Source organism: Lagenorhynchus albirostris, chromosome 1 (genome assembly GCF_949774975.1).
Source record: "Lagenorhynchus albirostris chromosome 1, mLagAlb1.1, whole genome shotgun sequence".
Lineage (NCBI taxonomy): Eukaryota > Metazoa > Chordata > Mammalia > Artiodactyla > Delphinidae > Lagenorhynchus > Lagenorhynchus albirostris.
In genome coordinates, this window is record NC_083095.1 from 133,634,781 (window position 1) to 133,657,547 (window position 22,767).

The 22,767-nt window shown below is 38.1% G+C and overlaps 1 protein-coding gene across 2 annotated transcripts; it reads right to left on the minus strand.

The window, feature by feature from the left end:
* Nucleotides 1–548: 548 nt before the first annotated feature.
* RCN2 (reticulocalbin 2) lies at nt 549–17,884 on the minus strand. 2 transcript variants are annotated; one of them, XM_060154794.1, is made up of 7 exons: nt 17,561–17,884; nt 17,075–17,180; nt 14,313–14,509; nt 7,171–7,284; nt 3,759–3,855; nt 2,751–2,890; nt 549–2,230 (listed from the first exon to the last, which is right to left on the minus strand). In XM_060154794.1, the coding sequence occupies exons 1-7, from the start codon at nt 17,726–17,728 to the stop codon at nt 2,078–2,080; spliced, it is 975 nt and encodes a 324-aa protein (XP_060010777.1). In that variant the 5' UTR covers nt 17,729–17,884; the 3' UTR covers nt 549–2,077. The 2 variants fall into 2 exon arrangements, with proteins under 2 accessions (XP_060010777.1, XP_060010767.1); XM_060154784.1 differs by having other exon boundaries at nt 2,751–2,893.
* Nucleotides 17,885–22,767: the final 4,883 nt, after the last annotated feature.

A 22,767-nucleotide genomic window follows, 5' to 3' on the forward strand; every position in this document is an offset into this window, starting at 1 on the left:
AAAAACCAAAAAGCACACCAAAATCTTAGTAGCTTAACATAATAAAAGTCTATTTTTTGATCATGCAAAGTCCACTGATGGTCCAGCTGACCTCCATGTGATCACTCAGAAATCAAGACTACTTTGATCTTGTGGCTTCACCATTTCAAGTGAGGCATCCTCTACAATGCCATGGCAAAGGTTTGTCACTGGCCTGGTCTGGGAGTGACACATACTACTTCTACTCACATTTAACTGGTCAGAACTAGCCCTTGCTCACCCACATGGGGGCTGGAAAGTGTAATTTTCTTTATGCCAGGAACTAAAGGAGTACAGATACTTGTGACCGCTAATAATGTCACCAAAATTCTTATATCTGCATGAAATCAAGACAATGTAGAATACTAACTCTTAACTCATTAAGAGTAAAAATAAAAGCCATATCCAATGATGTAACAATTCTGGTATACATTTTGGAGAATCTAGTGAGAAAAACAAATGGTTAGCATGCTAATCAAACTGGTTATTCCAAATATCCCAACTTCAATAAGTCTGACAAGTAGCAGATGAGTGATAATGGTATATCTTTAATTCTTAAAAGGCCAGACAGGTATTGTGTACGTTAAAATGAAAACCATGTACTTTAGATACCAGGGTAAGCAAGCTATCACTAAAGTGTGAGAGGTTACAATTTGCATTCGCGACTCACATCAGCAGAGGTGGGAGCAGTAGAAAGGTAAGCTGATGCAGTTAATTCTATTAGAAAAGGGCTTCAGATTTTCTCTAGTGACTCATAAAGACTGGCTGAGCCCTCCAGTGCTGTGTGTGCTATAAAGGAGACAACTTTAGATTGGGAAAAGATTAATAGAATGCATAGCTGACCTCATCACCCACAAATACAAGTAATTTAAGAAAACAGAAAGAAAAACTATCTGTGAGTCAAAGCTATGAAAAAATGAATTTCTCACTTTTCTTACTCCCCACAAAGGTAATAAGTTGACTTCCTGAATAAGGTTAAAACGGACCATTTAGGTGTGGACAAATGCTTATCAAGTATGATTTTAATTTCATTATGACTGATCTTGAGCTCTACTGCTGATAACTAACCAGCTCTACTGGTGATTTCAACCTGTGTAGTTCTTATGATTATTTCTAGCCCCAAATAGCAAGACCACATTTGCCACAATAGCAACTGAAATGTGTCAGGTGCACATTCAATTATAATATGATTCTTTTATCTAGGAAAAAAAAAGGCAAAATAAGAATATGCAGCAAGAATATAATTTAACAGAGTTTTGAGAACATTCACTCCCCAAATAAAATACAGGAATGGATGAGGTGAAGTAATGTATAATACAACAAAACTTTTGCTAAATTCAAGGTTTACGTGAAAGATTAAAGAAAAACAAACACACATATAAAAAGATAGGACATTTCATTTTTAATCAGTCAAAAAAAAGAAAAGAGTTCTGGACAATGTCAAATTCCACTCACCATAATGCTATAGTTACACATTAAATATAATTACTATCTATACATATGCAAAAATATAAAGTTCTATTTCATACAATAAAACCTTTTATAGAAACCATTTTAAAATTAAGCAGAACTTCTCAACATTAACATGTGAGGCATAAGTCCTTCTAAGGTTCCTTTAAAGGTTTTAAAACAAAAATGCTAAAACTAAACACAATGTCCTTCTGTCAGTTCCCAAATTAAATCTACTTAAAACAAAAATTGATAGCTCAGTCATATACTACTTAAATAATATTGTTCAGCCATCTCTAGAATCCTCCATTTTTTCAAGTATGGAAACAGAACTCAAATATTCCATAATACAGTACTAAACAAATGGAATATTTAGGAAAGACTATGTTGTCATATGGCACAATATTGTTTCATTTCTTCAATATGTTTTGAAATAAATATCAGGTTTTTGTTTTACGTTTCTTCTAAAAGGCCAAAATTTTAATGTACATTAATCTTGACTGTGGTAAGATGTAAGAATGTAAAATATAACATCAACATTTTATCACAAAAGTAAAGCTGGTAACAAACTATAAAAGGAGCCAGTACTCTACTCAGATATACCCAGGGATTAAAGCTCATCGTGATAGAAATATTCATCCTGAAGCTGTCTGCCATAATCTGTGGCTTCGCTGGTAAGAAACAAGTCCTGGTTCTCCAGAATCTCTGCTTCAGACAGCTTTCTGTCACTATTCAAATCCACTTCATCAATTAGATGAAGAGCCTTTAAAATAAAACAAAACAAAAAGGTGTCAAGTGTAATAAGCATTTTCAGCAAGATGCTCACATTTTAATGTGATTTGATTTGTCAAAACCATTCAGGTATGCCAAGTACTCATTATTGTCTAAGTATCTAAAAATATTAACCATTGTGACCAGGTCTGTCTACGGAGTCTCTCATTACCTCCTTCCTTAATTTCTGCTGGGTTCTGCCTCCTCCCAACTCAAATCCAATTCAGGATATCTCAAAGTAAAGCAAAATTAATATAACTCATTTTGAGCCCCTATAGGTAAATACAAATTTTTATTATTCTATTGTGCTATCAGATTAATACATGATACAATCTTAACTTCTTTGTCTCCTTGAAAATCTAAAACAGATCATAGATTTAAATCAATAAATAGCAATGCATTATTCCTAAATAAATAACTCCACTACTTCTTTCTTTGGCTTAAGATTTTGAATTTCCTTTACTACCAGTACCACCAATTTGGGGATGAGAGAGTAATTCCGTAACACTTACCTCTTCTTGTGCAATGCCTTGATTGTTGGGTACTACCCAAGACAACAGCTCTTGGGGATCAAGCCTGCCATCAGCATCTTTGTCATAATCATTCAGGAATCTATCTTTCTCAACGAGTATCCACTCTGGATCTTCATTTGCTGCTTAATATATTAAAAAAAAACCCAAGAACATAAACATGCATATGCAAGAATATCACATGTATCCAATAAGTTTGGTATACCCCTAGAATAAAGGAAATGAATTAAAGCTCACCAAATAAAGGAGGCCCAAAGAAACAGAGGTACTTAACTGAAAAGTCCTGAAATAAGTATAAACTCTATAGTAATTTTCAAAAGTGATACTCAGAGTTTTAAAATTGTTGCTTATTATCACAAACTAGTAATTTTGGTAACTGCTGCTGCTTGTTCGGATACAATTTTCCCAAGTTTGAGCTAGGTAATGTTTTTACGTACATCATGTGACTAAAGCTTCCTGCGTGCTCTTACAAAGCAATGCCATGTGTAATTTTAAAGTGACATTCACAATAAGTGATGCTTTTAAGCAACAATTCTGAAAAGACAGCTGCTTTCAGAAAAAGCTGCATTTAAAAACTCCTCAAATTTCAAACACTCAGTAAGCCACCTTCCAGTCTTACTCCAGTATTTATAGGATTCTATATTTTCTTCTCTTTCAAGATCTACATGCAAGGGTACAGAAGTCTATTTAAAAATATCAACCTTTACTTCCTCACCCATTTGGATTAATGATTACATTGTATTTGTTTGAAAAGGAATAAAAATGCTTGGATCTAGATGTGGAACTAAAAGTGAGTAAAAACAGCATTCTCAGATAAGCTTTAAGTTCCTTTGTTTCCCTTGTATTTTACTAAACTTGGCAGAACAAGAAGGAATCAGGCCTAGTTCTTCTTCCATTTTCCTCTGTCAAACAGAACTCTCAATGAGCAAGACTGTCTTTCAATTTCTTTCTTCTTCCCCACCCCCTTCCACACATCCCCAAGCTACTTACTTGGGTCCCGCCTGTAGTCACCAAGAAATTCTTCCAAACTAACAAATCCATCACCATTTTTGTCATGTTCTTCTAAAGCCTCTTGAATGACAAATTCCTATTGCATGTCCGTTCACACACACACACACACACACAAAAAAAAAATTAGTCACAAAAGTTTCAATCCCACCACCATCTGAATCAATGCTACTACAGAACTTATTTAGGAATAATTATTTTGGTTGTCCATACTTGCAAGACAACCTTTCTAAACATTGGAATTTAGAAGCAGGAATAAAACCCCAAATATTAAGTAGCTTAAAATTCAACATCCTTAAGTTTCTATTATTGAGCACTCCACTGCACCCTCCTGAACAACCTCGGCACTAAACTCACACTCCTATTTTCTGCACATTACCCTCCTTCTGAAGAATGACGTATCTTACTACCTTTGTGTTCTTTAATTCCACTTTCCCTCAAATCTATTAACAACCCCAAAAGAACCGTTGTCTCAGATGTCTTTGAATAGAGCTGCTGTTCTACCCCCAGACCTGAAATGGGGCAGTTCCCTATAAAACCTCAACTTCCCTGCTTCTTCTTCTACCAATCTACCCTATCCACACCAGATGCCCCCAAATCTGTTCCTCACGCTTACCAAGGCTTCTTACCAACCACTCCCCTCTGACCCAGAGACCACACCCTTTCTCGTTATACTTGACCCAAGATGACCCATTTAATGGCCAGCTGCTTCAGTACTTCCCTTATTATATTCCTATATCCCCTTGTACCCTCTTCGTATTATGCCAATCCCCATCTAGTACAACAGACTCACTTCACTTTCTCCTTTATTCCAGAATCAGAGAAAGATACAAAAATAGAAACTAGTCCTTGTAAATTAATTTGCCATTTTGGTGGGGTCTCACTGCAGCTTCGAAGTCTATCTCTGCCTCACTTTCCCTAACATACACTCTACAGCTGTTTTTTGAAACCTCCATTTTCCTTGGGCCTCACCCTAACTCTCTCCAATACACTCTTGACAAAGACCCTCCTGTTTTTCTAAACATGGTACAGGTCTTCTGAAATGCTTCCTTGTTTCCCAGCATTGCATCCTCACCTTTAATTACCTCTATATATGCCTTTTCCTCTCATCATTTTAGGCCTTTGATCTCAGCAGTTAAAGCTCTCTCCCCCTCTTCTCTAGGGTGAAGCCCTCAGCTGTCTTCCTAGATCCCATACTACCCCATTTCCTGAGTGCCTTCTTTCACTCTTAACTCCAGCCTCTCCCAAGGCTCCAATCTCTTTTCCACTAGCTCCTTCTTCTATGCCTTTAAAAACATTCAAGTCCCCAATGACTATGCTGCACTCTTTAGCCACCATCCTGGTTTTTCTTTTCCTCTCATAGGTTATACCTTACTGTTCTCGTTTCCTCATTACCTACTGCCACCCAAATACCTTTCAATCTGGATTCTAGCATCACAACTATAATGAAATGTATTCTCAAAAGTCTACCATTCTAGTCAAACCCAGGGGCTTTATCTACATCTGTATGAAATAACACTGAAATACAAGTTGTTGGCGTTTTTAAAAATCAAATATTACAGATTTTATATATAGAAACCAGGGCATCTTAACCTGGATATCCAAAGATTGGTTTTAGAGAGAGGACCTGAGAATCTCTTGAAATTATAATCCAATACTTCACGTGTATGAGCATGGACATACATAGGATTTTTCTGGGACACAGTATACAGTTTGCATCATATTTTTTAAGGAGTCTGTGACCCAGTAAAAGAATCACTGATCAAAATGCTTATTCCTCCATTCAAGTAATCCTCTTGGGAAACAATAGTTTGCATCATATTTTTTAAGAAGTCTGTGACCCAGTGAAAGAATCACTGATCGAAATGATTATTCCTCCATTCAAGTAATCCTCTTGGGAAACAATAGACTTATTACAATAATGTTGCCTTGGTTAAAATAATTTTTGGAACTACGTGAATGAAAATATCTTTAAATTCCAAATTTTAATCCAACGTAGAATCACTTAGTTGATCTTGTACTCCTGCCTTTTCCTATATCAAACATATCCTTAAAGGGAAAAAGGGATACGCAAAAGCAATTAAGGTAAATAGGAATTAATGAAGCCGCTCTGAATGAGACACCAATTTATGGTCACACACCTTATATGCTGCCATCAAGGCCAACTCAGCACAAAGAACATACTTCCCCATACTGACACACCCCATTCTGCAATGGGCTTTCATTGTTACGCCAGCCCCAAACCTCACAGTCATCTCTGACTCTTGCCCCCCTCCCTTCCCGTGCTTAGTCAGTCAACATTCCTGTCTATGCTTTCTTCGAAATGTTGGTCAAGTCTAATTCATTCCATTGCCACCTTGTATTCCGGGGCCATAACATATAATGCCTAAATTATTTCATTGCTTTCATTGGTCATTTCCCTCCTCAGTCTTCAACTGTTCCTTATTCCTCAATCAAGATCCAACATCCTCTGCCTACCATGCTAGGGGGCTCAATTTTTGGCCCTAATTGGCCCTAATTAAACAAATTGTGCCAATGTTCTTAAACTAGGTCATGAAAAACATATCTGCAGCCTGTCTAACAAGGTAGCAGCATCTGACCATGACCCATTAAACAAAAAGCTACATCTCCCCTCCCTGAAATGTCCAGGGAACTAAGCCACATGGCTGGAGGCTGATGCCAGGCAACAGACCTCAATATAAATGTTTAGCCTATTTTTTAAAAGCCATGTCTTATATTAATCTTTACCCTCCAATACGATAGTTTCTGTTCTCAAGAAGCTTATCAAGTCATAGGAGGGACTTAATCAGTGTTAAATTAAACCTAGAGTCCAACAAAATTTTGAAGAGCTGGTACTTCTTTTAAGCACTAAAGGGATGAGAGGACTCATTATGCCTAAAGTTGCAAAAACATCATTAGTCATTAGCAGCTGCACTCCCTACCCTACCCCCCAACACCCTATGAAAGGGGATCCAAATGTGATACATTTTCCCAGACCAAAAGTTTTCACAAATGATGCTGTAAACTAAATAGGAAGTTCTAGTGTTACTAATACTGAAACACCAGAGGAAAGTCGGAAAACTACAAAAAGACAAGGAAGGCACTGAAGATAATGTGGTTATGAAACAGAAACTAGCCAGGGAAAGACTGATGCTCATATATGTTACAGAGATTAAAGAAAACTCATTCCTTACCTTCTTCCTCCCAATAAGCACACCCCACCCCACCCCACCAGAAAACCTCCTTCTTCCCACTCCTTATCTTAAGCAGGGAAAACTAGATCTTCCTGTCTCTCAAAATTCTGTTTGCCATACAATTCATTTTAATTACTTTGTAAAAGCAAGTTTTAAAGTTCTGGTCATTCAATAGTCATCTTGAAATGTTTCTTCCTTACCGTCATGTAATCAACTTCTTCAGGATGCTCAAAAGCAATAAATTCTTCAAGATTCAAACCAGGACCTGAATCCTGGTTAGCTTTTTCAAATCTCTTCTTGTCTTTTAAATGAAGCTTTGAAAATTAAATATTGAACACGTTTAAAGGTCTCATCCATACCATAACATCATTAAAAATACTTTGAAAAATACAACTATGTGAAATCTAAAGTACATTTACACCCATTATCATATTTTATCTTCACATCATCCCTCTGAAGGTAAGTTGGGCAAATAACAAGCATTTATTAGAAGCAGTACAGAGACACAGGCTCTAGAGTCAGAGAAACTCAGATCTGAATTCCAGCAATGCCACTCACTAGCTTATTACTTAGGGCAAATTGCTTAACCTCTCTGGTCTCCTCACCTATACAACTGGGATAATCTGACACCAAAAGCAAAAATAAACAAGTGGGACTACATCAAACTAAAAGGCTTCTGCACAGCAAAAGAAACCATCAATAAAATGAAAGCTACTGAATGGGAGAAAATATTTGCCAATCATATATATGATAAGAGGCTGATATCCAAAATATATAAAAAACTTGTACAACTCAACAGAAAAAAACCCAAACAGTCCAACTAAAAAATGGGCAGATCTGAATAGACATTTTCCAAATACATACAGATGGCCAACAGGTAAATGAAAAGATGCTCAACATCATAAATCAGGGAAATGCAAATCAAAACCACAATGAGATATCACACCTGGCTGTTACAAAAAAGACAAGAAATAACAGGTGTTGGTAAGGATATGGAGAAAAGAGAACTCTTGTGCACTGTTGGTGGGAATGTAAATTGATGCAGCTACTACGGAAAACAGTATAGAGATTCCTCAAAAAATTAAAAATAGAACTACCATCTGATCCAGGAATTCCACTTCTGGGTACTCATCCAAAGAAGATGAAAACACTAACTCAAAAAGATATATGAGCCTCTATGTTCACTGCAGCATTATTTACAATAGCCAATATATAGTATGTCCAATCACGTAAGTTAGTTTACATGACGGGCATACACTGTCACATGCGTGCATCCTCTACAAGTGGTTGTGCTTTTGTGTACTTTATTGTACAATACTGTATACAGTACAGTAGTACAGTATCTTTATTTCAAGCCCAGGATGTCCGGAAGCAAGCGTAAAAGCAGTGGTAATGTAGCTGGTACTGCTAAGAAGCACCAAGCGATAACAATAGAAACAAAAGTGAAAATAATTGAGAGAGTGGAACGAGGCGAAAAGATGGAATTGGAGGCCCAGAGAAAGGATGAAGAGAGACAAAAGGAAGAAGTAACTAAAGAACTGAAGAGATTCACGATACAGGAAATGGCAAGGGGATTTTCTTTATTTGAGGAGGCACTGTTACTTTTCGAGGCACAGGACCCAAACGTAGAATGGTACACGAAGGTTGCAGTAGCCGTTCAGAATGCAACCCAGTGCTACTGTGTCATCTGTGACAAGAAAGAAAGAGCTACTACCCAGATATCACTGGATCATTTTTTCAAGACGGTAGATAGAATTGAATCCAGAAAGCAACCAGAACCTGTGGCATCAGCGTCAGGCGTGAGTGAAATTGCAGCTTGCCCTCCATGTCCTATTGCTGACGATCCTTCAGCTCTACCATCTCCCACCTCCTCTCCCTCCTCCAGTAAGTAACTCTTCTTGCCTGTTCACTCGATGCCAGCTGTATGCCAGCTGTTGTACTGTACTACTGTACTTTTCAAGGTACTGTACTGTAAGATTAAAAATGTTCTCTTGTTTGTGTTTATCTATTATTTGTGTGAAAAGTATTATAAACCTATTACAGTACAGTACTATATAGCCGATTGTGTTAGTTGGGTACCCAGGCTAACTTTGTTGGACTTAACGAACAAAACAAATCGGACTTACGAATGGAACTCATTCGAATGTATGGGATTTATTATTCAGCCATAAAAAAGAATAAAATCTTGCCATCTGAGACAATATGGATGTACCTTGAGGGCATTATGCTAAGTGAAATAAGTCAGAGAAAGACAAATACTGTGTGATCTCTTATATGTGGAATCTAAAAACAAACAAACAAAAAACTCCCCCCAAACCAAGCACAAGATACAGAGAGCAGACTGGTGGTTGCCAGAGGTGGGGAGGTGACAGAAATGGGTGAACTGTTTTTTTTTTTTTAAATAAATTGAACAATTTATAATAAATAAGAAAAAAATCTCTGTTAAGCAATTGGGATGAGAATTCCTATCAAGCAATTAGAAACCTTAAGTATTAGGTATTAAACAAATGTTATATATTACTATTATTGATAGAAAAACTGAGATTAAAATGATTTGTTGAAAGGGATGTCAGGAAAACAGCTAAAATATGTTGAACTTGGATCCTCCCTGTTCTTTCTACAGTACTACACACTATCTTCTTTAACAATCTCAATAATTTTTTTAATGTCCCCAAAGCAATAAATTTAGACTATGTATTAATTCTTGGTATGTCTATTTCTAACTATTTCTGGTCTTCAAAATGACTTTTCAAAAACAGGTTAACAGGTTTCAAAAAATAGTCCTTTAATGAGAATACTTTTGATAAATGTACATAATATTTGGAAGTCTACTCTCTGTAGGCTCTTTACAGTGCTAATTCTGTATGTCCAGATAAAACACATCAAAAGCTGAAAAGGGCCTATCTTGAGGTCGAGGTTAAACAATCATACCCTTTTCTACTTTCTCACACCCATCTTCCTTTTTTTCCCCCAAGTACACTCTGATAGGAAATCAAGAAGTAGCAGCTATTAGGAACAAGGCTGCTTTTAATGAATTTCTCAAAGGTAATTCTGTGATTAAGAGCCTTGGAAGCCAATAGTGGCATATTGCTAATCCTGCATAAATTCTATTTTGAGAATTTCTGGGAATAACTTTCTATAAACTTAAGTGTATTAAACTGCACATTTTTGAAAAAGTACAATTTCAAATATTTTAGAAGCTTTTAACTTATGTGATTCACTGTTGAAAAGAAATACTCTTTTCGGTTTTTTGGAATACTAGAGGTTAGGTAGCAGTCATTTACTGAAACACTAGTTCTTTTACGATGATTGATTTACAGTGGAGAGGCTCATTTCTTTCCCCAAAGAATTTGTCTTTTAAACATCCAGATTCCACTAGCCAGTTATATCCACCCAATCACGACAGGGGGAAAACACTGTTTCCAAATAGCTGTTTTAACTTAACGTTTCATAATTTTAAATAATTAGACCAAATAATTTACATGTTATGTGCAGGTTTAACATGGGGAAAAGTAGAAAAATAAGAACTTGAGGTATTTTGTTGAGTCAATCAAGTTCTTTTTGAATAAATCACTATTCAAAATACTAAGTGCTTAGATTTCCTTATGAAAGAACCCTTCAATTCAGAGCAAGAGGTCCACGTTTCAGCAGAGGGAGCGGAATTTGGCCAAATTTGCCTATGGAAAGAAAGGATCTCTTTCAACAGCTAAGATTTCTTTAAAAAAAAAAAAAAAAAGGTATTTTCTGGTTTACATTTCTCAGTTTTAAAAATAAAATAATGTGATTTTTTAAAGTTTTAGTCATTTGAGGAACACAATTTAAGAGACTCATATTAAAGAAGCCAATACACTGAAAGACGTTTTTCAAAGTGGCAAATTTCTAAAAGAGAACGACAAAAGACTATCAGTTTCATAAAACCTCAACACTTTTCTCTTCTGTATAAAGACCTTGTGTTTTAGTCGAGAGTAGGAAGTACTATACACAGTAGTAAAAAGATAGAAACTACCATACTCGTTTAGTTTATATTGTAATAGAAACTTGTGAAGAACAAAACTGCCATCTTTTGGTAGACTAAAAATTTTACATGAGGAAATATGTAACCTGTGATACCAGAAAAAAAGCCTAGGTCTTATTCTGATTAACCACATGCAAGATAATATCTTATATAAATAAATGTTGCTTATACATGCACATTCAGCAGCTGGCTTTAGAAGTTAGAGCAATTGAGCTTCTGCCAGGTTGGTCCTCAAACTTTAATTATCCTGCTTAAAAGTGCTGACTATACTTGTTCATCAGATCATAAAGAAATGCTTTTTCAGACATTTCACTGCCTGAGAGGGTCATTATTCCAGGCTATCTCTATTCTCTATATGAAACATCAAAAATAAGATAAAATTCAGGTATCAAGTTGATTTTTGTTTATTATTAGGCTTCCATATAGAAACATTTTATTTTATTTAGATATCCAATTACTTTTTATGATTATTTTATGGTATAATGTTTAGTCTGTTACTTCGATTAAGACCGATTCATTCTTCATCCTTGATTTTTTATTTTGAATAATAATGCAGCTGTGTCTGGGTTCATCTTTACACCCCACATCCACTTTTAGTGGGTTATATCTATATATATAAAAATCTAATAAAGTATTATAAATAGAACTTCATGCAGAGACATATTCCTGTGTTGTCAGAGAATAACCATTAGGACTCCCATTGAGAAGTGTTCATTTTAGGGATCCATAAATTCCTTTAGGCTATTAAGGTCCATCTAATTCATTCTTTAAAAGTAGAGTCTTATAATCAACATGTACTGAGTACCTGGGTGGGGAACATAGCATTAGAACCAGACGTCTTTTAAAAGAAAAACTGTTCATAAATACTTTATATTAACAAGTCATGTACCTCTTCAAAGTGAAGATTTTCTCCTCAACATCATGTATTATTTCATCCCACACCCCTAACCCCCAAAAGAATACAGATTTTAAAAACCACACACGTTTCTTACTTTTGATGGGATGCTAATTGAATCTTTTGAGTGAAAAAAAAAAAAAGGACAGAATCTAATTCTAGTAAGATTTTAAAATACTGTATTTAACTTCTGTATTATTCTCTGGAAGGGAAGTCATAATATCATACCATGGTCTGGTTTTAGAAAAGTCTTGGAATGCAAACGATGCTTTTAAGATGAGTTAATTCCTATAGTAAAGGAGAATAACTAGTAGACAAATCCCAGATCTCATTATTATCATTTGTTTTCTTTTTAGCACTAAGTAGTGAAAAGACTGATTTGCACTCTTTTCAGTCTGCTGTAAGATGAAGACCCAAATAAGGAGAAAAAAAGGAGCAAAGACATTTTTCCCCTATATATTAAATCCTAACTAATCTAAAGCTGATATAGTTAACAAATGCTTAAACAACTTTCAAAAGCTGATTGTATATAAATATTAAAGATAAACATGTGAATCACACCTGCTTTCTTCAACAGTATTCTTTCAAATCAACATATAAGAGTTTACCAGTTCAAATGCTACTCTCAATATTTATTACTGTTTCTCCATACTATTATCATTCCCATTTTTAGATATGAGGAAACTGAGGCATAAGGAGGTCTGACTTAACCTAAAGCTGCACCACTGTTAAGTGGTCTGCCTGAATGTGAAGCCAAGCAGACTGGCTCCAAAGCTGGAGCTCTTAACCTCCAAACCAGTGGTATATGCATAGCATATGCATAATCATTAGCAGAGAAACAACCAATTTTGAGTTAGTGATGGCCTACAGAGTTCAAGTGGACAATATGATTCTATAATAAATAGCATATACACTGATAAAATATGGCCATGGTAAAAACTAAAAGGTAGATACTAATAATGGGATAGGTAAGTTAAGGAATAGAGGAGCCTCAAATGTTTTCCAAGCACCCTTGATTAATATTTTGGGACACAACATTTGCAACAAGGTGTTTGGTTTTATTTTTTCCACATACAAAAAACTCTTTTAAAAAAAGTCTTTACGGCTCCTCTGGTGGCGCAGTGGTTGAGAGTCCGCCTGCCTATGCAGGGAACACAGGTTCGTGCCCCGGTCCGGGAAGATCCCACATGTCGCGGAGCGGCTTGGCCCATGAGCCATGGCCACTGAGCCTGCGCGCCCGGAGTCTGTGCTCCGCAACAGGAGAGGCCACAACAGTGAGAGGCCCACGTACCGCAAAAAAAAAAAGTCTTTAAAATTACCTCTGAAGTACAACAGTATTTGAAATAGTAATTTCTCAAGCTTATAGTAATTTGTCTTAAAAAGTTCCTAGTAATTACTAAGTAAAAAGTCTTTAAAAGTTCCTAGTGATTCCTAAATATTGTCTTCCTCAACTCTGCTTAAGAAATATATTTCAACAAATTAAACAATGAGACACAACAGAACTCAGTGATACTGAATCTTCAAAAATAAGTTATTTTAAATGGTGCAGCCACTATAGAAGACAGTATTGTAGTTCCTCAGAAAATTAAAAATAGAATTACCATATGATCTAGCAATTCCACTTCTGGATATATACCCAAAAGAATTAAAGGCAGGGCCACGAAGACATATTTGTACACCCACGTTCACAGCAACATTACTCACAACAGTCAAAAAGCTGAAGCAACTCAACTGTCCATTGATTGATGAATGGATAAACAAAATGTGATATATAAATATTAATGGAATATTATCTTTAAAAGGAAATTCCAACACATACTACAACGTGGACGAAACTTGAGAACGTTAAGTTAAATAAGCTAGTCACACACACACAAAAATGTTATGATTCCACTTATACGAGGTACCCTGAATAGTTGAATTCAGAGACAGAAAGTCGAGTGGTGGTTGCCTAACAATGTGAATGTACTAAACAATACTGAACTGCACACTTAAAAGTAGTTAAAATGTAAATTTTATTATGTGTACCTTACCACAATTTAAAAAAATTTTAGTTATTTTATATAAAACTATGTGCTTAAAAATGGGAATAGGCCTCTACAGTCTTCTTAATATAATAATAAAACCAATTGTTCAATAACAAAAAAAAATAAAATATTGAGATACATATTCAAAATACACTAAAAAAGCAACCCTGGAAATGAGGACAAATGATGCAGCTGAGAAATACAGATGCAAGGATAACTGAAGTAGTCCAGAATAAGAGTCCTAAATCTGGCTAGAAAGGAAACCATCAAAATGACCACTGAAGTGAAACAGGTGATTGCCTAGAGAACAAAGCAATCAATCTATGACTTCAGGCCTCTTGTACTCACTCATGCAGGAAGGTAAAGTGAACTGATATGATCAAAAGCTTGTGCACTTGTACTCACCTGCCTAAAAGACTCCTCTTCTGTATCATCCAGAGCAGTGTTCTCATCAAAGTCGATTACGCGATCATACATCTGAATATTGTATTCATCCCACGACACACTACCATCACTGTTTTTATCATATTCAACAAACTGTTGTTTCGCTTCTTGCATAGCATAATGTTTAAAAGACATTTGAATCCATGAACTGAGTTCACCTATGAGAATTTCCCAGAACACAATGAATGTGATAGTAATTCTGATACTTAAAACGAGTGAGAATTTCTAAACATTCTTTAAAAGAAGAAAAAAATCTTTAATGTATATAAATAGTGAGTGAGAACTGGCCTAGTTGTATTCGTAGAAATAGGAGTAGGAGGTGGGGAGAGCTGTTTGGAGTCTTAAGAATGTTATAATATGTGATCTACACAGAATGTAAGCTCTTTTGAGTACAGAGAGTTTTGGTATGTTTTGGTATGTTTTGGAGGTACTCCAAATGCCTAGAAAGCACCTGGCTCAACAAGTATTTATTAAATAAACTACCAATTGGCCAAAATAGCACTTGACTTTTAAAACATATTATCCAAAAAATTGTAGATAACTTTTGCTAATTATCACAGATATCTCAGGAAGAACAAATATTTGAATAACTGCCCATTTATTTTAATATGTATTGGAAAAAATAGTGTTCTTCATTTATGAAATATAAAGTTTTCCTTTAAAATACATTTTACATTAAGTTGAATCAAGACTATATTAAGGAAATAATAGATAAGTAAATAGGGCCTAAATTGTGAAAAATGTACTCAAGTGACTGAAGTTTGAGAAATATTGTTACAGTACATTCCCTTTAACTATGTCATAAAGCATCTGGAGGAAATTTTAAAAAGTTATGGGTAGCAATTATGATTTATGCCCTTCTTATAATAGCTGTCTGTCTTAACTGGGTACCTGAAGACATAGGGGAAAACTTTCTAAATCGCAAATGTCCACCTTCAGATGAACTTTTAAAAATCTATCATAGAAATATTTACTATACTGCATTATAGAAAAAAGGGGGGGAAGAAAAACATAAATATTTGCAAGGAAGCAAGAGTACCCATTTGGTTTAAAGATAATACACCATTTGGTTTAAAGAGTGGTACTCCTCTGTTGGTTTGGGGGAGGTCAGGTGAATAGAAAAGTAAAGACACGTTGTCTCTCCTGAAACTCTAAATCAGGGCAGAATAATTATGGCAACCATGTATTGAACAATTATTATATATCAGGTCCTCTATATACTTTGTCTCTAATCTTCAAAACAAGGCAATTATAATAATTGTTTTACAGTTCAGGAAACTGAGGTTAGGAATTGAGGACTCACGGCTAGTAAGTAGCAGAGTCTAGATTCAAACCCATGTTTGGCTTCAAAGCCCAAACTGAACTTAGCTGTCTCTCAAGAACCTGAGTCCAGTCCTGGCCCTTAAAGTGCAAATAAGCAAAATTCCCTGAACAGTCCTCAAGTGGAATGATCATCATGGCTTAACAGAATACAGAACAAAACAAAGGTCAGAAACAGGGGTTCATACTTCAGCTCTGCCGTAAGGAATAAGTTTACCCTCTCTAGGTTTTGTTTTCTCATCTATAAAATGAAGATTTGGACTAAGTTCCCTTTAATTTTAACTTTTTAAAAAGCTTACTATTAAATATTTGAACACATGTAGGCCCTTACAGATAAACAGCACCAAGTCTTCCAAATCAACTTGTTTTATGTGCTCTCTAGTGTAACAAAAGATGGACCTATTCTTATTGGATAATTAGTCTAAAGGTTCTGTTGTTTAAGTACAAGGAACAAAACCTTAATATTCCTGAGGGCACCAATGTGAATACTTCATTGACAACACATCTTGAATTTACTAATCAGCTTATAATTCTCTCTCCAGCAACTTCATTCTTCAGATGCTGAACAGTATTTAAATAAGAGTTATAAGAAAATAGCTCCTGAATTTTTGTTGAGGATCAACTTGGAAAGTTGATCGGGTTCATCACATGAATTAAGCAATGAGGTGAGGCAGATGCACAGCAATTTATTTGGAATATTCTTTAAAGAATCTGTGCATTTCATTTCTGACTCTAGAATCTACCTAAGAGCACTCACTTTGTTTTTTGTTTCTTTGTTTTTTTAAGTGAAGGATATTAAAGACTGAATTAAGTGCAGGAGATATGGGTTCTAATCCTGGCTTTGCCACTCATTGGAGCAAGGCACTTAATGCCTCTGGGCTTCAGTTTCTTACAAAAAGAGGTGGACATAATGATTCTAAGGCCTCTAACAGTTATAATAATTTGTGATAAACATAATTCACATGCAACAGGTCCTTTTCTACTTGCTTATAAAAAGAAGCAAGTTGTTAAGATTCTAATGAAGCATATATCAAAAGAGCTATAAACCACTTAATGCCTTAAGAAGGTTTTTAGCATGTTTCTCTAAAGTGAATCATGTTGATATTGATAAAAAGTCATGTGAGGAGCAGGGCGTTTGCTCTAGGTGTGACTTGCACACACCATGTAGGGTCAGTGATGTTTATATATTACTGGAGAAAGCACTAAGTGTTAGTTGGTATCCTATGTCTAAAGATTTCCAGGTATAAAACCTACTCACCATGTCCTTTTTTCCCTCTCACACAGTACCTGTAATTGATTGGAACACTAGCAATCTACACTCAACAGACACCCTGCTTAAATGTTTGTATTTCTGTCTCCTACAAAGTGATGTCTCCATTGTTAGTTGTGTAGGACGTCCTTACTTTCGGTGAGAAAGCCATCTGAGTCCAAGTCAATTTTCTTTATGATTGACTTCAGTCTTTTGTGTTGCTCTTCGGGGGTGAGTTTAACATATTCATCGACTTCTTCCTTTGGGGGGTAAGCGATATACAGGGGGTGGTCAAGCATTACTATCAGGAGGGCAAAATGGTGGAGAAAAATAGAGCTACCCTCGCCGAGGGCTTTTGGGGTGACCCACACCTGCTCTCCAAGGCCCCTGCCCCCTACACAACCTCAGTGATCCTGCCTCTTGTAGGGAGGGTAGAAGGGATCCGGCTCCTCGGCCGCGCTATTTTCTCAGCCTTACAGCCCCCGGGGTCCACGGGAGAGTGAGCTGCGCCCCGCCCGGCCCCCATTGTCAGGCTGCCCCGGCCAGGCCTTGCCCGGCCGCCCCCTTTGTCCCGGGACAAAGCCCGCGGCAGCCGCGCTGCGAGGCCCGGCCCTCCCAACCCCCGGCCTGGCCGCCTCACCTGGCTGCCCAGCAGCGCCTCGCGGTCGTAGTCGGCGCGGTGTTCTCCCCGTGGGTAGTGCAACTCCTCGGCCTCCCCGGCGCCGGCTGCCGCGGCGCACAGCAGGAGCAGGCCCAGCGTGGCGGGCCTCGGGCCCAGCCGCATCGCGCCGGCCAGCCGCGGACACATAGAGAGGTGAGGAGGGAGGCGGGAGGGGGCTCAGGTCGGCGGCGGCGCTCAGCGGGCGGCCGCAGAGAGGCGGCGCGCGGTACGTGGGGAGGGTGGAACCGAACGCGAACAGGGCCGTGGCCTCCGTTCCTCGAGTGATCACTGGCTGAAGCCCGAGCGACAACTGCGGTGATGCAGCAGGCAAGGCCGAGGCCTATATAGCCCCGGCGGAGGGGCGGGGCGCCAGGCCGCGCCGATGATTGGACCGCACGGCGCTGGGGCCGGGCCGCGGCGATGTGGCGGTCTGCTGCGGGCCCAGAGGCTACAGGAGGCTGGCGGTCGGGGCCGGGAGGGGAGACCCCCGGAGGAGCCTTTCCTTGCGCCACGACGCCCTCTAAAAGACACGCCCCTCCTACCCCCGCCCTGTCTCTTTCCTTCAGCCTCGTTCCTACCAGAAGCCCCCTGTCCACTCCGTGTGTCCGACCCGGTTTCCATCAATAAGAAAGGCTGGAGATTTGGGTGAAAATAATACAGTACCTAGGAAAATCTTTGTTTTTGCCAGTCTTCAATGTATCACTACTTATTTATTTGACCAGAGAAGGACGAACGAACCCAAGTACTAAAGCCAGATGTTTGTATGTGATGCTCAATTTCGCGACTTACAAGTTCTGTGACCTTCGCCAAGTTACTTGGCCTTTGAAAACCTGTTTGCTCATTTATAAAATGATCATAGTAATAAGACTACCTTAAAGGGTTATTATGAAGATTAAATTAAAATAATATGCGTTTAGAACAGTACCTGGCACATATGGTAAAGTGTTCAAGAAATGTAAGCTTACATCATGCTGCTAGAAAAGCAAAAGATGGTTGCGCAAAAGGAATAGTTCAGTAAGTACCTAGGAAATCCTGTGCAGATAGAATGCATGTGCACGTGGTTTTTATTCCATGTCCACCTACAGTTCTATGTGATTTCTGCACCTCATCCCAAGCACACTAAACTCAAAGTAATTTGTAGGCTGCAGCTTGAGCCCTTTTCTTTCATTGATTGGTCCACTTAAGATCAGGCCTTTTCACACAGAAGAAAAGGCTTTCTGGGTCCTCTCACTTCTCACAGTCTCTGTTTGGATTGGGTGCAAGAATTCTGCTCCAGACTGAAAAACTGAATGGGCACAGATTGGACAAATTTCCTGGGTCAGGCTGGAATTTTATTTTTTTAATCAGAGACCATTGAAAAGTTTAGAGAACAAAGAGTAAGTTCAGTGGAATCTTTCCAGTGTTATAAAGGTCAGCACAGAATAAAGTTTTAAGTTTCAGAGTGTAAATATAGGCAACACTTCAGAGTTGATTTCTCTAAAACAAACAATTAAAAAACAAAAAAGAAAAGAAAAACTTTTATCTTTTTTTTTTTTTTTTTTTTTTGCGGTATGCGGGCCTCTCACTGTTGTGGCCTCTCCCGTTGCGGAGCACAGGCTCCGGACGCTCAGGCTCAGCAGCCATGGCTCACGGGCCCAGCCGCTCCGCGGCATGTGGTATCTTCCCGGACTGGGGCACGAACCCGCGTCCCCTGCATTGGCAGGCGGACTCTCAACCACTGCGCCACCAGGGAAGCCCAAGAAAAACTTTTAACACTTTTATCACATTTTAATTTTAACTTTAGTTCTGGGCTTTAGGGCAGTCTGTGAAAAAAGAAGGACTAATGTCACAACTCAGCTTTGCACGTATTGTTCTCCAATAAGCACAAGGTAAAATTTGACCAGCTCCTGATGTGATTCCAATTACAAAGGGTAGGATACAAGATATTATGGAAGTTCTTCTGAACTCAGGATCTCCCCAGATAGAGGCTTTGGGGCAAAGGAGATCTAATGATATCTAAAGAGGTGCTGTTGGAGTGAACAGCATAAATGTCTGAATATCAGAATGTCTGGGTTCTGTCTTCCCTCAGCACCTAAACAGGCTCCTTTCCTTCCTTGGGCCTATTTTTTTTTCACCTGTAGGAAAATGATTGTATTAGTTCAGAGAATCTTAATTTGAAATCTTTGGCTGCTAGTGGGTCCTAAGTGGTGTGATAATCTCAAAATCCCATGCAAAATTTTGTGCATAGTACATTTTTGGGGAGGAGGTCTATAGTTTCACGTTCATCAAAGTCTCAAAAAGACCCATGTGGCAACCCTTCTAGAAGCCTCTAAGCAGCTCTTCATCTCTTAAAATCCACAATTTTATTATCTTGACAGTTAGGATTGTTAGGAAGCAGATTATAGGAAAGACCTATGCTTAAGAGAGGCAAGACTGATCCACTGTCATTACTTGTAATTAATCCATTTTATTTAGAGAAAAATAAGTATCTACAACAAGCAGCCTGTCAATAAAAAAGGCATTATGAGAATACAGAGATCAACTTTCTTGACCTATAAAAGCCAAATCATGTAGCAAATACGTTTTCATGTAGATTTTTGAGGTGTAATTTACATACAATAAAGTGCACAAATCTTACATGTACAGCTCAACGAATTTATACATATATAAACCTGTGAAGACTGACCAGTACCCCAAAAGTCTCCCTCCTGCTCCCCAAATATCACCTCTGCCAAACATAGTTACTATTCTGACATCTTTCATCATAGCTAAGTTTTGCCTATTCTTGAACTTTATGTAGATGGTGTCATACAGGATTTAGAACTACTAATCAGGGGACTTCCCTGGTGGTGCAGTGATTAAGACTCCGCCTGCCAACGAGGGGGACATGGGTTCAACCCCTGGTCCAGGAAGATCCCACATGCCACGGAGCAACTAAGCCCGTGCACCACATCTACTGAGCCCGCGTGCCCTAGAACCCAGGTGCCGCAACTACTGAGCCCGAGTGCTGCAACTACTGAAGTCCGCATACCTAGAGCCCATGCTCTGCAATGAGAAACCACCACAATGAGAAGCCCGTGCACTGCAACAAAGAGTAGCCCCCACTCGCTGCAACTAGAGAAAGCCCATGCACAGCAACAAAGACCCAACACAGCCAGAAAAAATAATAACAATAAAAAAATAAATAAAATAAAAATTAAATAGAAACAAAACAAAACAAAAACCTACAAATCATATACCCTTCTGCCCTGCTGGGAAGCAGTATGGAAAGAGCATAGACAATTTTGGAATCAGACACACAGAACTTGAATCAGTCTCCATAGCTCACCCACTTTGTAACATTGAACAGATGACTTAATCTTTTAAAAATTCTATTAAAAATGTAATAATAAAAACCTGTCTGATAAGTCTTATGAGAGTAGTATATTAAATACTCTATGTAAGGTGTCTGGCTCATAGAAGGGGCTCAAATTTTTAAATTTTTCTTTCTTTCCCCCTAGAAAATTTCCACTCCACCTTCCAGACCCAGCACAAGTGTTTCCTAAAGGAGGCCTTTTCTAACTCCCTACCAAGCAAAATTGTTGGTCTCTCAAGTCTCTTTGTTCCATTATTGTGCTTTGTATGTTCCTCTGCTACGGCATTTAGTACAGTCTACTGTAGCTATTTGTTGATATTACTACAAGAATTTGAGAGTCTTGAGGTCAGGAACTGTGTGTTTTCACCTGTATTTCATCAGTGCCCCTACTAATAAGAGGAACTCAATAAATTTTTGTGGAATGAATGAATGAATTCTGCTCTATTGGCATTCTTTTAAAAGTATGTACTACAGATAGCAGAGTTAGCTTTGAAACTATTAAAAGAGGGAATTTGTAGATTTTGAGTTTTTTAAAACGTGCGTTACAATGGATAGTGGCTTAAGAAACAAAGCAATACTTACTGAATATATTGGTATCGACACTGTGTTATAGGCCCATTTCCATGAGAATGAATGAGATTTGGCACAATACACAACTTATGTGGAAAGGCCAACAAACTGAATGAATTTGTAGCTTTTCCAAGGTCGGAAAACACAAGACAAAGGAATAGACTACAGGGCAGTGAATGAAGGAACAACTTAGACTGAATGATCACACAATTAGAGGGATTTTGTTGGTTGTTTAATCTTTTATAGTCTTTTGAGAAGAGAAGGAGATATGAAAATTCCAGGGTTATAGTGGGGTCTTAGAAAGTGACAGAAAATATGTAGGTGGGTGGGTGTGTCGTAATACCTAGAAAATATACCAAGGGGTATCCAATACTAAGGAGTATCCAAAAGTGTGTAGGGGGCTTCCCTGGTGGTGCAGTGTTTGAGAGTCCACCTGCCGATGCAGGGGATGCGGGTTTGTGCCCTGGTCTGGGAAGATCCCACATGCCGCGGAGCGGCTAGGCCCATGAGCCATGGCCCCTGAGCCTGCGCGTCCGGAGCCTGTGCTCCGCAACGGGAGAGGCCACAACAGTGAGAGGCCCGCGTACCGCAAAAACAAACAACAAAAAAATGTGTGTAGGTAGTCATAAAATTGTAATAACCTATTAGAAATAATTCCAACAAATTCAGTTTAACTGTTTCTTACTGAATGAGATTTCCCTAAAGTAAACATGGATCTGTCCCAGTGATCAAATAATCAAATGTAATGATAGCTCCATCCTCAAATAGAAGCCATCCTCTACAACCGGCAATTCACATTTATGGCCCTGAGGCAGTTACAGCCACCTCTGGCCCTAAAGGCAGCCCAAATGGACAGATAATAGTCAGAGTACCTTCCCTGACTTGCTCCCTATACCCATTGGGTGACCATACATCTTGGTTGACCTGGAATAATTATTAATCATGTCCCCATTCACACTTGAAAGTATCCCAGAATGGGGTGATAAATTATAACATCACCTTACCTTTGGGCCTCACATGCAGACTGTCCAGCCCCCTCCCAGCCCCCCTCCCCAAGTCCCAGGCTTTATTAAGCTTCAGAACCCTTTCCCACACTCTTTTCCCCAGGTTCTCAACAATAGGTCCTTGAAGTCTTAGTCAAACACATTAGCAGTAAAAACAAAGTATACAAAGAAGGAAGGGATAAAATTTAGTTAAAGAAGGTAGTGAAAGAAGGAGTAAAAACTGGAGTAACATTGTGTACTAATAAAGAATTTCTTACAAATTATAATGAAATTGATTT

Excerpts from the sequence above, each read along its gene's own strand:
- RCN2 (XM_060154784.1), bottom strand. The coding sequence starts at position 17,728 with ATGTGTCCGCGGCTGGCCGGCGCGATGCGGCTGGGCCCGAGGCCCGCC. Across the intron at positions 7,285-14,312 it reads AAGAGGAGTCTTTTAGGCAG|CTTCATTTAAAAGACAAGAA; the intron begins GTGAGTACAAGT and ends TAATTTTCAAAG. Across the intron at positions 2,894-3,758 it reads TGACTACAGGCGGGACCCAA|CAGCAAATGAAGATCCAGAG; the intron begins GTAAGTAGCTTG and ends TAATATATTAAG.